General features: G+C 44.7%; 1 protein-coding gene across 1 annotated transcript in view; it reads left to right on the top strand.

The window, feature by feature from the left end:
* IGF2BP3 (insulin like growth factor 2 mRNA binding protein 3) overlaps window positions 1-16182 on the top strand; it is a 102346-nt gene that overhangs the window by 69828 nt on the left and 16336 nt on the right. The window contains exons 8-11 of the mRNA XM_088519701.1: window positions 1926-2060; window positions 2627-2749; window positions 5235-5370; window positions 6919-7050. Of these exons, the coding sequence (XP_088375827.1) occupies window positions 1926-2060; window positions 2627-2749; window positions 5235-5370; window positions 6919-7050 (526 nt within the window). The remainder of the gene's footprint in view (window positions 1-1925; window positions 2061-2626; window positions 2750-5234; window positions 5371-6918; window positions 7051-16182) is intronic.

Raw genomic sequence — 16182 nt, 5'->3', positions numbered from 1 at the left:
CTGGGAAGTGCTTCTGCTTCCATGACGTGTCCTTTCTGGAGAGCACATGCGTGCTCCGTGCTGGGATCCAGCGGGTGCGCCCGGCTCATTGCCTGATGTGTTGGATGGCCAGCAGCGAGGCGCTGGCTGCAGGAGAGCTCGGGGATGGAGGCACGAATGCAGCGCAGAGGGAAACTGCATGGGCTGTACTGCCGGGCTCTGCGGAGGGGACATACCTGCACCACGGGTGCTTGATCCAGCTTGAGTTTAGCTCAGAGCATCATTATGACTTATAAATGCTTTGAGCTGGTGGGGGCAAAACTTTAATGTCTTCACTCCCTGCTGGTTGCACCTCACCCCTATGTATTTCTGCTGAATAAGCTAATTGCTGTGGAGTTGCAGAACTGGAGCAAAATAGGAGTTAAGAAAATGCACAGAGGGCAAAAAGCAAACTGCCAAGTGAGCTGAGCAGCTTAGAGCAGTGGGGTCCAGGGGTGCAGAAGGAGAAGGTTTGCAGCGAGTCCCAGCCCCTAGGGAAGAAATAAGCACCAACACAGAGGGAGGGTGGGATCCCGCTGAGCAGGACACCCCGGGAGCTCTGAAATCTTCTGTCAGCAGCGCCAGGCACCGGTGCAGGGCGGCTGCGTGGGAGCTGCGAGGGGCTGCAGCTCCCCTTGTCAGGGTGCCGGTAGGGATGGGGGTGCTCCTTTTTCAAAGCAGCATTGCTGTGTGGCTGCTTTCACCCTCTCGTCAGCACATGATGACCCAGGAGAGTGTTTGCTGCGTCTTAATGGCACTGATCTAAGAGATTTGTGGTGTCCTGACAAGACTTGGTTGTAGTTTGCCTATAGGAAATCAATTTTCAGGTGATACCTGAAGCTTCTAATTCTTGACCTAGAAAAGACCTGGAAGATTGGCACGTGGAAAGTGCTTGTCTCCTAAAAGCAGGCTGACTAGGACAGGAGCAATTGCAGGTTGCTGTCTGCACAGATCTGGGACTTCACGGATGGTGGTTTTGTTGTACTGGGGCATGAAAAACCTCATCTCCTTCTCAACACCAAAAGGTGCTTTGGGCTTCTCACGAAGTGCTGCATTATGAAACAAAATGAATTCTCAACATCAGAAAGAACTGGAAAAATCAAGGGGCTTATTAAAGAGCAGCTAAGATAGCTGTTAACTCTGGGAAAGAGCTTTGGTTGGCAGTGGGGAATGAGGGGAGAAAGGAAAAAGCAGAAGTGGAAGGCGCGTGTCCTGCAGGTATGAGGAGGGCCCAATAGTACCCAGAGCAACGTCTTGCTGCAGGCCATGATTAATCCTGTTAAATTTCTGAAGCTTTGCAAGCTTAGGGGGTAGATCAAGGCTGGTAGAAGACAGAGAGCAGAGCTAGAAGGGACGGAATGGCAGGACCAACTTCAGGCTTTAGAAGCATAGGACACGATTTTGGGGATGAATATAAGTCCTGCTACACTACTAGCTAATGGAGCGCTAGGGAACTCTGCTAGTGAGGTGGTTACAAAAGCCAGGGTGAGACAAGACTGTCATTGTACCCTACCCGAACAGTCATTACCAGTGTATTGGTTATTAGTGGGGTGATGAGACTGGTGATGAACTTCAGGAATACTGGGGAAATTTGAAATGTTGTCCTCAGTGGTGTATTAGAGATGGTCTATTGCCTCCTCTAAAAGTCTTGATGGAATTTGGGATGGGGGGAAAGGTGATATCCCAGTGTCCACAAAGGTGGGGTTTAGCTGCTAAAATCAGGATAGGTGGAAGTTCTTCATAAAATAAAATAATATTTAGGTAAATTTTAAATAATTTGGTATTTCATGAACTGAAACCACTTAAATGTGGTCATTATTATTTCCATTTTTTGTTGTTAGACTTGGAAATATGCAAGAATCACTGTACAATTCCTGGTTACAACTAGTGTTTTTCTTTCTTTCAAGAATTGATATTCATCGTAAAGAGAATGCAGGTGCTGCTGAGAAACCAATTACCATCCACTCAACTCCTGAAGGCTGCTCAACAGCTTGTAAAATTATTATGGAGATCATGCAAAAGGAAGCTCAAGATACTAAATTGTGAGTAAAAGGCATTTCCTTGTGAAGGGATTCAAAATTCTGAGCTCTTGCTGACTGCATTCAGAGATGTAGTCTTTAAAGTCTGCTGTGAAGTGACTCTTTGCTGCTATTAGCCAAATTTAACGAGGTGCAAGAACCAAGACTTGCTTTTAGTGACCACATACTTGCTTAACCAGCCCCAGCACCTCTCTACATTTCCAGCCATTGATTGGCTGTGATGCTGAGGAGAACTGGAGCCAACCCTGAAGTCTCTTGAATAACTAGCTGCTTTTAATCAGAGTGAGCACAACAAGCTGTGAGTCCTTCCCAGAATGTCTAAGGAATATTACTTCCTTACCAACGGCTTTTGCTGCTTCACCAAGCTTTTATTTAGCAGATATGTTATGGCGAATCTTTAGATGATTGTGCTGAAATACACATTGCAGTTGCATTCACACTGCATCTCATTTAAACAGGTGCAAGTGAATGGGAGTGATATTTGTAGGCAAATAGAATTTCTCTGTAGTATTCAAAAAAGTTTCTACTCTGGTCTCCAGCATTCTGACCGGTTGCAACTTTCATTACAGTACAGAAGAAATTCCCTTGAAGATATTGGCACATAACAACTTTGTTGGCCGACTTATTGGCAAAGAAGGACGAAACCTGAAGAAAATTGAGCAGGACACGGATACTAAAATCACAATATCTCCGTAAGTGTTTTGTGGCTTAGTCTTCCGGTGTGATGTCTGAACTGGCAGCAATGCCACTGTAGAGCATGCAGATATAAAGCTCTTATAAAAATAATATTGGGGTTTTGAAGCTTGTGGTAACAGGTCCTGTTCCATATTCTGAACTAAACTGTTAAGTTCAGTTAAATCACTGTAAGTGGTAAGTCTTCCTGTAAAGAAGAGTTATTCAGTCAAGAGTGACTCCCAAAACACTGTGGGCTACGTGAAACCTCTGTTAGACTATATTTTAAATGCTTGCTATTTCTAATATAACATATTCTACACAAGGAAGAGTGTTTTAGATTATAAGCCTGGATCAGTTCTGAGTTATAAGTGAAAATGAGTGAAACTAGTGATGATTAGTTTCTGGTGTAAGTTAGACTTTTGAGCAAGGGGAAGGGAAACAAAGTGAGTGAGTGCTGAAAGGAGTGTTTTGATGGTAATTCTGTCCATTTCTCTGTTGGCCTCTAGCAGCCAAACGGGGATGTGTCGAGTAGTCTTCTGCTACAAAGTAATAGCTCTCGGTCTGTGGATTTGCAAAGATGCCTGAGACTGATTAAATTTAGCTGGGATTGGGCAGAAGTTTTCACCTTTACTGGAAATTGTGTCTGCAAATCAAGGAGAATGTATGGGGAAAATCATTAATTAGACAAAACTTTTCTGGAAAAGCTTGGCCTTACCTTGGAGTGATAACTTCAGAAAACAATGTGCTTTGAGTAACGCTTTGTGTAAGCTTCCAAGTATTTGTCAGGAGCCTGGACTTTAGCTTTAGCCAGGAGGGGAAAAATAAGGAATATATAGGCCTTACAGAAAGGAGCAAGTTTGGAAGGCAGTGTAGGAAGAGATGGGATTAAATGAAGGAGATGACAACCATACATAGCACAGAAGACAGCTCAAATGAAGGCAAAGAAGCCAGGAGTGAATGAGATCCTTCAAAAACAGTAAATTCAGAATCAGATGAAAGAAACTGAGGACTTCTTGAAGGTATGTCAATGTTGATAGAAATAGTTGGAAGGAGAAAAGTGGATCAACTGGGGGAAAAATCACCCACATGGCAAGTGTATTTCAAGAAAAGTTTTGTAAGATAAGCCTGATCACTTAAATACATTGGCATAAATATTTTGTATGCAAACGATATACAGACTGTTAATGATGTCTTAAAGGAAAAATATAAATATATATTTACAGAGTAAATGGGGTAATGGTCTTCATTTCATGACAATTAACTTTATTGATAATGACATAATTAACACATTGCTTCTGCGCTCTTGCAGAGCAATTTTTAATTTAACAAGCTAATGGTTTTTGTACATTTAAAATTTTGGGGCTCAAGATCGTGCTGCTTGTGCTGTGACTGAAATAACTCCGTGGAGTTGCCTGATTCAGTTGGTACCTAGTAGATGAAAGAGCATATGTGCCCCTGATTCTGCTTCTTCTAATTAGTCTTTTTCCTAATCTCTTTGTTTAGGCTTTTGATAAGCTTGCCCATAAAGTTAAAGGCAGCTGATTTGGGAAGCTTTCCCCTCTCTTATTTGGGGTGATTTCCACCATTTTCCTTCCTGGTGTAGTACCTCAGTGCTCGCACACTTCAGGATTGCTTTGTGGATGCATTTCGTGCTTGCTGCTGCCTGGCTGAGACGTGCAGGTTGCCACACATTCTGCCACGCAAAGAGAAGGAAACTCGCATGCTGCATTTTCTCCCTTTCCTGTCTGCCATGGCTTTTCTCACTTCTCTTGCATTCTGTGCTGTTGTTTCTGTTTTTTAGGATTTTTTTAGTTCCTTCCTCAACTCACCTTTTCTCAGTTCACGAATATGTCATGGTTTCCCAGTCAGTCTATTCCATCTTATCATGGAATGGTCAGCATTTGTTACATGAGGAAGCACTAGATTTTGATGCTGTAGTCCTTTTGTTTTCTGTAAGCCCTTACTAGTGTTTCACAGCAAATGCTGAACTGCACACAGCTTTACGTTCCTCCCGTGGGGAGGATTTGGAGGCTCTCCTGCAGCATCACTGAGGCCCGGGCATTTTCCTCTCCTTCCTTCAGGAATCCCTGGTGTTCCCAGGGCAAGAAAGCGCCTTGCAGGCCTGTGCTCTGGGACATCCACGTTATTCCATGTCCCACGTGAGCAGGGCTGGTTGGAGCACAGCGCTGACGCGCTCGCTGCCTCACAGCTCCTGCTCTGGCAGCGCAGGGTTTGTTCCTTTGGAGGAGCATCTGGCCAGGTGTTGCATCCAAGCCCGTCTCCCCCATGCGCTGCTGATCCGCAGGGTGGTGGTTTCGGAGCCTGCTGCAAGGGCAGAGTTTCTCCGGATCCTCCGAGGACTCTGTGTGAGCTCTGTTGTAAACTGCTTGTGCGCTGTCTGGAGGGCAAACCCGACATATTGGGATGTCATCACTCTCAACTGGTAAACCCGGGCGAACGGCTGCTACCTGCTAATTAACTGTGTTTCTGTTTTGTCTGTAGATTGCAGGACTTGACACTCTATAATCCAGAACGGACCATTACAGTTAAAGGCAGTATTGAAACTTGTGCCAAGGCTGAGGAAGAAATTATGAAGAAAATCAGGGAATCCTATGAAAATGATATTGCTGCTATGAATGTGAGTAGTCTTATGGCACGGCCCCTCTTTGGAAATCACATTTGGAATAACTTGGGTGTAAGGGAGCTTTGGATATCATCTGGACCAGTGAGGGGCTTGCTCAAAACAGGGCCAGTTTCAAAGTCAAGCAGGGCTGTTCAGTGCCTTTTCTCTCCAGGCCTGAATATCACCAGGGGCAGAAATTCCACAGCCTCTCCAGGCAGCCTGTGCTACCTGGACCGCTCTTGTTGCGAAAATTTCTGATATCCAGCTGTAACTTCGCTGTTGCAATGTCAGTTGCTTCCTGTAGTCATTCCTGGGGGTTAGGTATGGGCTTTATTTTTATTACCTTTTAATTTATTTATTTTTTTAGTGAAGGCTTCCTCTGTTTTGCTTTAAGTAGAGGAACTGAGAAATTGACTTAGATTGAAGAAATGAATGAGGATTTCACTTTTTGTTGTTGCAGAAACCTGAAAGGAATGTGTGTTTATATATAATTGTGGTTTGTGTGCTGCAGTTTGTGTAAGTTCCTCTAAGCAGTGATTTTCAGTCTCTTGGTGTTAAAAGCATAACATACAGAGGATGGAACACTCCTGCTTTCGGTTATTTAATTTAAGAAGGCTATATTAAGGGCTTTTCTTGATAAAGATGATAAAGTCATTCAGTTATTCAGAGATGATTGCAAATTATATAGTAAAAGCAACACACCTCATCAGCTCCCTGAAGTACTACAAGCTCACATTGGGAAATGGCTGAGATTTTTGACAGGCTGTGAAAAGCACTTCGTGTGTCTACATCTATAGAACCAAATGATATGGTCAGGAATCAGTCTGGATTATTATCATTATTTTAATTTCTATCAGTCCATGTTTTTTCGGAAATGCCCATTTCTTAGGGCTTCTGTACTGACCACGTATTCTCCCCACCACTTTTCCCTCCCTCCCTCCCCTCCTGTGAGACAACGTGCAGTGCCCAAAGTGCACGGGGATCTGCAGTGATGTGTTTGAGAGCCCAGGGAGCTTTTGCTTCAGCAAAATTTTGCACAACTTCAGAGCTGACGCTTTGCCAGAGCACACACTGGGGATCTTTTCCCTTTATCTTTTTCTGAGACAGGATATGGGAGGGAGGAAAAGGTTATGGAAGGGGATATGCAAAAGATCAGGGCTTGTGAATGAGGTTTCTCTGCCTCTATGGGCTGTTGGGTGGTTCTGAGTACAAAGCCAAAATGATGGTTATCTCTGATAATTTTATTCACTCTGAATGTGGAAACTAAAGGTTGCCCTGTTGCCTGGTTTGCTTGTCACAAGCTTGTGCTCCATTTCACTTAATTAAGTGCAGCAAGCGATTTCTAGCTGCCTTTCCTTCCACGCCATATTTTTAATATTATTGGTCTGTGTCTAGAGAATAAAGCTGAAGTTGAGTTCTTGGGGGAAAGGAGATTTCAAGTAATTTTTTGAAAGAATATACTTACATCTTTTCAAAAGGCCCTAGTAGCCTATGCCAAGTAGGATTCTGATCATGCTTAATGACCTGAATTTTAAAGCTTAAATAACTCTTCTTCCATTGCAGCTTCAAGCACATTTAATTCCTGGATTAAATCTGAATGCCTTGGGTCTGTTCCCACCTTCTTCTTCAGGAATCCCACCTCCCGCCGTGAGCGTCGCCTCAGCTGCTGCTGCTGCTTCGTACCCACCGTTTGGGGTAAGGGCGCCCTCGGGTCGTGCTAGCGGATGGGGCTGTTAACCCGAACACTGCTGCTGTTTGGGAAGTGTTAGATCCTGTTCTCTAGAGAGCCTGCATTTTCACAGCAAGAAATCAGATGTAAAATGGAGTTTAAAATTATTAGAAGTTTGCTAATAATAAAATACTAATCTGTAGTTGTATTCCTGCTGATCTGGAAGTGGGGCGGGGAGGGAAACAAAACCAAACAGCTCTATGGTCATAAAGCAGGGATCTGTGTACAAAGAGCATTTGTTTAAGTGTAATAGCTTTATAAATGTACAAGCCTTATTTGAAAAACCGTTCTGGTAAATGCATAGAATTAGAATTACATAGATTGCAGAAAGCTGTGATTTATCTGTCATATTACTCTCTAAGAAATATGTGAAGAAGCCCAGTGGGCTCCCTTTCAGATCCAGTACTGCTCAGTGTAACCACAAATGAACATTTTGTTATAGAGCGCAAACTATTTTGCTCTAACTGAAAGGTCCAGTGTTTTTCTAGGAAGAGAAGATGCTCTGCTGCTCCAGAAAAAAAGTTTCATTGCCCAGGAAAGGCGACTTTTTTTTTTTTTTTTTTTTTTTATCATCACTCTTCTGTTTCTGGTCATGGTCTCTAACAAGTGGATGGCAGAATGTGACCAACTTTAGTACAACTGACTTTACCTTCTCTTTTGCTCAACAGTAACATCTAAAAAGCTAAATCTGAGATTCATCATGAACTAGAAGAGTGAAAAAGCAGCACAGCATGTTGAACTTTATGAAATAACTCAAGTGGGCCTATATATATTGCACTAAAGGGAAGTTGTTGCCTAAATATTTTTCCCAGAAGAAGAAGCCAAGAAAATGTTATTGAAAGGATGAGGAAAAATTCCACACTCGTAGCATCGTTTGTGGGAATGAACAACTTGGGTGTTATGAACGTATTATAAACTATGTTCAGTATAATAGTAGCTTTATCAGAAAAAAATACTCCAAAGAAAACCACAATGGAAATGTGTTTATAGGCAGTTATCTTACTGTTAATAACAGTGCCTCTGTGTAAGACAAATAAATGCCTCCCTCCCGCCCACCCCCTCCCCTCTAATTAGAATGGCAGACTAAACTAACCAAATAATAGAGGTTTTGCTTCAGTGTATTGGGTAGCAATGCCATCTGTAGTAGTGGATTGCCTTGATTTATTTTTTTCTTCTTTTTTAAGATGAAGTGGAGTGTGAGTGTTTTGTTTGAGCATATATAACTTTATTTACGCTGGTGGTAATGATAGGTGTAACTTTTTCTTTCCTCTTTATTCCAAATTTGCAACCTGCTTTCCTATTCTCGAGCAGCTTACACTGTAAGCCTACACTCTCTTATTCCTCACGTGCTGCTTTATTTTCATTCCTTTTCTCGTTGTTTCTTTTGCTGCGGTTCTTTCTCACTTCCGCTTCAAATGTGCACCTAAACAGCGTTGAATTGGCAATTTCAGGCTTATTCTTGTCTGTCCCTCTGTTAGTGCACTGCTCTCCCCACAGATGCACCTTTTTTAGCCCTCTAGGATCTCTGGCAGCTTCCGGCCTCTGGAAATAGGACAGAGGCAGCATCTGGAAAAGAGTCATCAAGAAGCAAGTGTAACTTTTCAAAAAGTATCGCAGTTTTACAGCTGGAAGGACCATCAGTCTAAACTCTCTCTTGCTCTTGTTCCTTCTTTTCTCTCAATCCTTTGAGCATTTTCCTTTGTTCCAAATAGTCCAGATGTGCGATAAGCAAACATGCAAACACAAGGAAAAGTGGTGACTAATAGCAGGGAGTCTTTGGCTTTTGGAAGTTGAGGATGGTGCCAAGAAAATTCCTGAACCAAACTGAAGGACTTCTGAAGCAAATACACGAACAGCTAAAACTTTCACCTTTTCTCACTTGAATGTGACTGTCTAGAAAGGAGCAGGTGGTTTTGTGGTCTTCAGGCAAGTCAGCCCCTCAGATTACTCTCAGTAGCTGCCCTTCCCTTGTGAGCAGAGGAAAGCAAGAAAAAGTATGGGTGGATCTCTTTCTTTGGTGTGGGCAATTTTCCAAGAAAAAAAGATTTTCATATCTTTTTGTTTTATAAGTGTGTTCCCTGAAAGTTTGCAAATATTGTCTGTGTATGAAGTGGGGTTCTGTTAACTTGTGTTTTTCTTCTGTTATTTATCTCTAGTAGAGCAATTTTTAGACCGTGTTAAAAGAGGGTATGTAGAAATAGAGCGAGAGAAGAGGGCTGACTGGTAGAACAGCCTTGGAAGGCTAAAGATCAACCATGGAAGGGGGATTGAGGAGAGGACATGAGACATTTTGGAAGGAGCCTCCTGTGTCCAGCTTCATGGGAAGAAGGCCTTAGGGAAAATGTTGAGGAAGAAGCCATGGGGAGACGTTGTGTCCTTTTGCCTGCAAGCTGGCTGTTTCGGAGTTCCTTAGTGTGGCAGCTGTGTTGAAGTGACCCTGGGGCTCTGTTTTTTCACAAAGGAGGCTGGCCAACCCTCCATCTGCTGGGATCTGTACAAGCTCTTGAGAACCTCTTGAACTCATGGCTTTTGATCAGTGCTCTGCAGTCTCTGTTCAAACTGCAACTGCAGTAAGTATTTCACTGCTGGCTACCTTCACAGCTGGTGCTTGCCTCTGGCATGGCAACAAGCTGCACTTTCATTCCCAGGGGTTGGACAGGTCGTGTTCCTCTGCCTCGTGTGGAAGAGGCCGGTTCTGCGCTTTTCCAGTAGCAGTTCTGATGCTTCCAGTGGTTTGTAGGAGCAGAAAAAATCAAGCTAGGCTGTCCTGCTAGCTTGGGGTGGAGGCACTGGTGTCCCCCAGACCCCTCTAGATGTGTGGGTAGCCTCTAGTTCAGGTCTGGCTGGTTTCTCAGGTAAAAGCCAGACCTTGGCAAGTGCAGGGCAGATGCCTGAGTAACGGGAGAAGCTATTTCTCAGACATTCAATGTCTCTGGATCCCGGGCAGGAAAATGCTAAGTGAGGCAACTTGTTTTATTGGAGGAGGGAAATAATGGAAGAGGTGGATCTTTGCGTAAGCAGAAATCAGATGACAGCGGCAAATCTGAGTTTCTGGTGCTGCCTTGCCTGGACTGTTGTCTGAGTTGAGGGGTGTTCTTTGCAGCTTCATGTGTCTGTTTATCTAGGGACTCTTGGCACCTGGTGTTGGGTGACGTCTTTCTGTGACTGTGCATTTCCCAACCCTCCAGTGTGCCTGGGACACCCCAGCGCTGTCCTGAGGGCTCCAGAGCTTTTTTTCGCGTGTGTCTGAGTGTGTGGAGCTTCCTTTGTGGAGAATATGATCTTTAAAGTGGCTCTCCCTTGCCTCAGAAGAGGTGCATGGTTAGGCATTTGCAGAAGACTTTGTGTGGCTGGTCCTCTGCATGTGTTGTTTTCTTAGGGACAAGCTGCTGCTGTGACTTTGTGCAGGACTTGTTCCCAAATAACTTTGAGGTGTCAGCTTATGAGGTGAGTGTTTGATACTGCTTTTTGTACAGGTGGAAAGGCAATAATAATGCAGATTCAGGATGATGATGATTATTATTGTTATTATTTTGCATTGCCAGTGCTTACAGTGACATGTCTGAACCCCCATCTATCCAGTTTTAGTCAAGCATACATTCCTCAGTCCAATTCATCTTATTTCAAGAGCTAAGAAATAAGTAAATTGATATGTTTTAGCTCTGTTTATGTGAGCTGGATGCTATCTCTTTCTCTCCCTCTCTTCCTGCAAAACCTCAGGGCATGTTTAACAAGAACACAAACACTCTTCTTCCTCCAACGGCTTCAGGAACAGGCCAGTAACACACTTAGGAGATGGCAGTGTTGGAATCTCCTCAAACCTCGCTTTGGATGCAGCACCGTGGCCTGAGCCTCGTTCAGGAGAGCAGTTTCTGCTTGACTGAGATACCTCATTCTCCAGGGCCCAGCTAGAGCGTGGTTCACACTGGTGTGTAACTTCCAAGTCTCATTACTTACTGGTTGAACTGAGGGTGTGAGATGCAGTTTGCTTCATTAATTGTCCAATTCCCTGCTTTTTCAGAATTCCCAACCAGGGTGGATTTGAGGTGGAGTAGGAAATGAAGAAGCTGGTTATTGCCTTGCATTTTATATCCTGGCAAGAGTACATACAGGAAAGTATGGACATACAGGACACTCTGTGTCCTTGGCATCTCTCTCCTAGTTCAGCCCATGTGCCTGTGTGCACATGGGCACTTGGTGCCCAGGTGCCTCTGACTGACAGTGTCTACAGAAGGATAACACCTCTTATTTATCCATCACTAGCAACAAGTCTTGATCTCGCAGCTTTATAGTTCATTCTCAAGCGCAGGTTCCCAGCTTGTTTGTTTAAAGTGTGAATTTTATGTAGTCGCTTGAAAAGCATGTAACGGAATTGCATATTGAGTGCTTAGATGGCTGGATTTTTCTGTCTCCTCTTGTCAAAATCCAAGAACTGTTACCTGTCTTTCGGGAGGACAAAGTCAAATGGGAATGCGTGGGAAATGCTGGAATTTTTGAAGGCAGGAAGAGAAAAATAGGACTTAAGAAAATGTGTCTGCTCTTAAGCATATTGAGTGTTAGAAATTCATGGCACTGTCAAATGGGCCTGATTTTGCTCTTACAGTCCTGGCAGTCTGGTAACACCATCTTCTCTTTTCTGAACGCGTATCCTTGTGCAACCACAGTAAGGGCTTGTAGATGGCCTCTTTGTAACTTATATCTTGTCAAACTGCTTTTGGGCTTGGAAAACAAGTGTTTTGTTTATCTTCAAATCCTTCTCAGCCCTGGCTTTTGCGTGTTACAAGTGTGACACAATTGCAAGCAGGTTTTCCTTGCTCTGCCTGCACTCCACTCACTGGTAACGACTGTCAGGAGCCGCGAGCACCTTCGCAGCGAAGCGGGGTGTGTATGAGATCCATCATCACAAAAACTGTATAAAATATCCGAGAAAAATTTCTTTGGATGTCGTGTTCTGCCGCTCAGAATCGCTTTGATGAACTTGTTCCTTCTCTCTTCTGAAATTCGGGGAGAATTTGAAAGTGCATGTCTCCCAAGAATAAAAGCTGATTATCCTGGAAAGCTAAAGATTTTAAAGAACCAAATGAACAAGAAATCCTGATATTAGAGCTCCACTATCTTTAGCCATGTGATTAAAAACACTCCGTAGTTCTACCGGGGTTAAGTAGTTTGCACTTTATTTTTTGTAATTGAAATTTCTTTTGTTTAATTGTGCGCATGACTACACTTAATTCTGTCAGAAAGCAGGGATCACAAGTCAGAGGGCAGGGTGATCTGCAGGGAGCTCCTCCTGTCCCTGAACGCCCAGAAAGCGGGCAGTGGAATTAACCCTCTTGCTGGAGGCTCTCCGTAGTGCGACGGATGCACCCCGGTGTGTCGAGAGCTGCGGAGCTGGGTAGCTTTTCTCCACAGAAGGAGGTCGTGCCAGCTGTTCTCCTGCATCTGTACGGTACGGTAAGAGGTAGCTGAGCTATTGCCATGAAAACCAGCTGAGGCCGAGCACCGCTCCTCCACTCGCAGCAGAACTGCTTTCTGTACTGGCCGTCTCTTTGCACACCCACTGTAGCCTCTTGGAACTCCACCCTCAAAATGCACCTTTTTTCTAACCTTTTCTTAGCCTCGCAGTTAATTTCCAGGTATGTGGTATGCATAGGTGCTTCTAGGAGGAGGAAAAAAGAAGTCATTTCCTACAATAAACAAAATCAAGAAATCAAACTACCTTTCTCCAATGACAAACGAAGTTTTGTACAGCTAGGCTGCTAGGCTGCTTTCCTTTATTCTTTTTGCCGTCTTTTAAGGCTTTTTGTTGCAGGTGAGGAACATGCCAATGGAAACCTTTCTCCTTAGAAGATGTTGTGGTCAAGAGAGATTTCTTCTTTGTCCTCCAATATTTTTCTTTAGTAATAATAATAAAGAAGAGTTCTTCTATATCGCATAGATGTGATAGGAGAAATAACTGTATTGTGCTTTTGGCAGGAAAGAAAAGTAATTTAAAATGAAAAATTGCTTCATTGAGGGCCTTCATTTGATGCCCTGAGCATAGATGAGAGACAAGGAAGAGGAAAAACTGTCCTATGTTTCCAGGTACTTTGACTCTTACTTGGTGGAGTTGGGTTCCTTTGGATATCTGGGTTTGTTAGGATTAGCTCATGCACCTGTTATGTCTAAACTACCCGGGGGAGGTAATGTATGTGCATCTATACCTTTGTGTAGCGCCTTTCTCCTAATTTGGCTAGCTTGTTATGCAGTAGATGATCTTGTGAGGAGCTGTCCTACAGCCAAAAGAGGATGTGGTTTGGGGGCTAAAGAAGGATTGGCAGCATTTTTTTGCAATATGGTTTTATATCTGCAAAATGAAAATCATACATGTGTAGCACGACAAATCCAGAGGAGGACCCTCTAGGATGATAGCGTTGTCTGCAGTAACTGTTGGCAGCTGATGAGGCTTTCATGCTGTAAGCTCAGGACCTTGCAGACATCTGCCCTGCCTCGTTTTCCAAGCTGATCAACAGCACATCCCTGCACCCGAGAACTCGCGTGACCCTGGGCGGCTGTCGGGCTCCCTGGAGGCAGCCGTGGATCTTCCCCAGCAGCTCTGAGGTCTCTGTGGTCCCCCGGGCTGTGCCACACGGCCGGGCTCCCTTCAGGAGCGCTCGGGAACGCGTCCGTCCCTGGAGACCGAGCGGTCCCCGGTGTGCGGAGCAGGAACGGAGGGGGCCCTGTGTGTCCTTTGGCAAAGACTGGGCAAAGTGGCAGCTAGCATTTTTCTTCCTGGGGTGTTGAAGGCTTCAGCTGTTTTTAATGGCTTTTTGCATGGTTCTGAGTCTGTCATGAAGCAAGTAGTGTCACTGACAAGCAATAACATATGCCTTTTAAAAAAGAGACATCTTCCTTGCTGCAGTTCTGAACACTTGTTCATTTGTAGGGACCTGGGGCAAGAAATAAGTGTTTGCTCTGAGGTTTTTGTGTTAGGAAGGAGATTTCATTGGGGTTCTCCAACCGTCAGGCTCGGCATCCTCCAAATGTCAAACTAAATGGGGAATTTATTCCTTATGTACCAGGTAGTAACAGGTAGTTACTACAGGGTGCTGTCCTCCTTCAGGCCAGTAACACAAGTCGTTCAAGTCTCCTTTTTGCCCTGCTGTAGCTGGCTCCATCTTGTGTGGCGAGAAACAAGCGGCCTTTCTGTGTTTCAGAATCTGTTGGGTTTTATTGTGTGGTCCTTTGTCTCCCGCAGCTTCTACGGAATCAGAGAGCAGAGTCTTGATAAACCAGATTGACGGGGTATCTTTTCCACAACCGCAGATTTCACGGACAGCCTGCCTGGAGTCTGGGGTACCCGCGTGGCTCTGTGTAAATGCCGCAACCTCTTAAGCAGAAGTGCTTCAAAATGTTCATATTTTTGTGGTTGCAGAGTATTGCAGCACCAAATACCTACATTTACTGCTCATGACTGACCGGCAAAATTCCTACTTAAATAGCTTAACAGTCTGCAGCTTGCGCTCGTTTCTGCTTCTTGGCCATCTATTCAGAATAAACGGTGGCAGATTGCTTTTTTGGCTCTGTGGCTAATTAGATTTTGCAAAAACAAAGAGTTCATGCTATGTTCAGAAATATGTCAAACCTGTCCCTGCTTGTGAGATGCCTTATGCGCAGCCTGCCAGGAAACGTTCCTTCCCCGCTTCCGAGATTTCTGCACCCCCCAGTCCTGGCTAGGTTTTCGTGTTGGAAGCACTTCTGATGGGTGCAGCTGGGTTAGAGACTTCTAGTAGTTTGAGGAGATTCCCTTGGCCTGCCAGGTAGCTGATGACAGTGATGAAAAGCATTGAAGCTCAGGGCCAAGAGCTGCAGTGACGGCTGCTAACCTTCCAGGAGTCCCCGGTCACTGTGCAATAACAGAGTTTGTTCCTGTTTGCAGTGCTGAGCGGCAGCCGTCCCGGAGCTGGGAATGCAGAAGGGGCTGGTGGCCTCGCTCCTCGCCGAAGGCTCGGGGCTGACACCAGCCTGCCTGCTGCAGGCCGCGTCCCTGCTTTGCCCGGGGTGCTGGTGTGGTTTTGCACCGAGGGAGAGCCCTGGCCTCTGGTCCCAGCTGCCCGGGGAGCTGGGCACGGGACGCAGGTGCTGCCAGGAGCCCCGGCCACCCGTGCGAGGGCACGGGCAGGAAACGCAGCAACGGGCTTGGGCATGGCAGCACGATCCCTCCCTGATGAAGCAGAGAGGCTTGGAGGGTCGGGGCAGCAGCACTGCTTTATCTGATGTGCAGAGCGGTGACCCAGGGGTGCTTGGAAGGATGTTGTAACACTCTACGTGTCACGTGAGACCCACGTACCAGGACTTCAAGCTTTTTCTTAAGGAGCCTCTTGTTTCCCATGAGGGCTCAAACATTTAGTGTTGGTATTGGAAAACGAACACACTAGGATTTCTTTCACTGATGTCAAAAGCTTATTTTGTATTAATGCGTTGACTCTTACTGGAATGTCTTCAAGGATACTTGGCTTAATGCTGGTTTCCCCTTGCTGCAAACTTTTATTACTAACTAAATAAGAGCATTTAGTGTAGCTGTAGGCCAGCACAATTCTTCATACTGCGTAGCAAAAACATGGTTTAAATTTTGGCTTTGGGTCTGGTAGAGGCTTCCTGACAAAACTTGGGGCATTTGGAAAACCATGTAAATCTGCCTTGCCTTGGTGGTGCTGCTGCTGGGTGCTGGGAAGGGGGAGAGCAGCAAGAGAGCTCTCTAATGCACTCAGTTACTGGGCTTATTTTTTTCACTTTACAAAGTGGATTTGCTTACTATTAAAAATCTATTAAAAAAGAAAAGCTAGATTGTGGCCAAGCATTGGCTGAGATGGTTTCATGCAGTCTTAAAATAGTTTTGAATTATTTCCCTCACTGCTAAAAATGGATGCTGGCTAGAAATGGATAACATGACTCCGTAACTTAAAATAAGTGTCTCATCCTAAGGTAATTCAGTTGCAGCGCATTTGGAGTAAATGAAAACATATACTGGAGATGCACAACAGGCTTGGAAAACAGGAAAGATCTGATTCTGCTCCCGCTGGAGTCTGGCACAAAATCCTATTTACTTCAGTGGGTACAAA

The sequence above is a fragment of the Tinamus guttatus genome, unplaced genomic scaffold (assembly GCF_059628265.1).
Source record: "Tinamus guttatus ecotype Peru unplaced genomic scaffold, ASM5962826v1 Tinamus_guttatus_pri_ptg000067l, whole genome shotgun sequence".
In the NCBI taxonomy this organism is placed as follows: Eukaryota; Metazoa; Chordata; class Aves; order Tinamiformes; family Tinamidae; genus Tinamus; species Tinamus guttatus.
The sequence above is the reverse complement of the archived record's forward strand: the minus strand, read 5'-3'. Positions and strand labels throughout refer to the sequence as shown.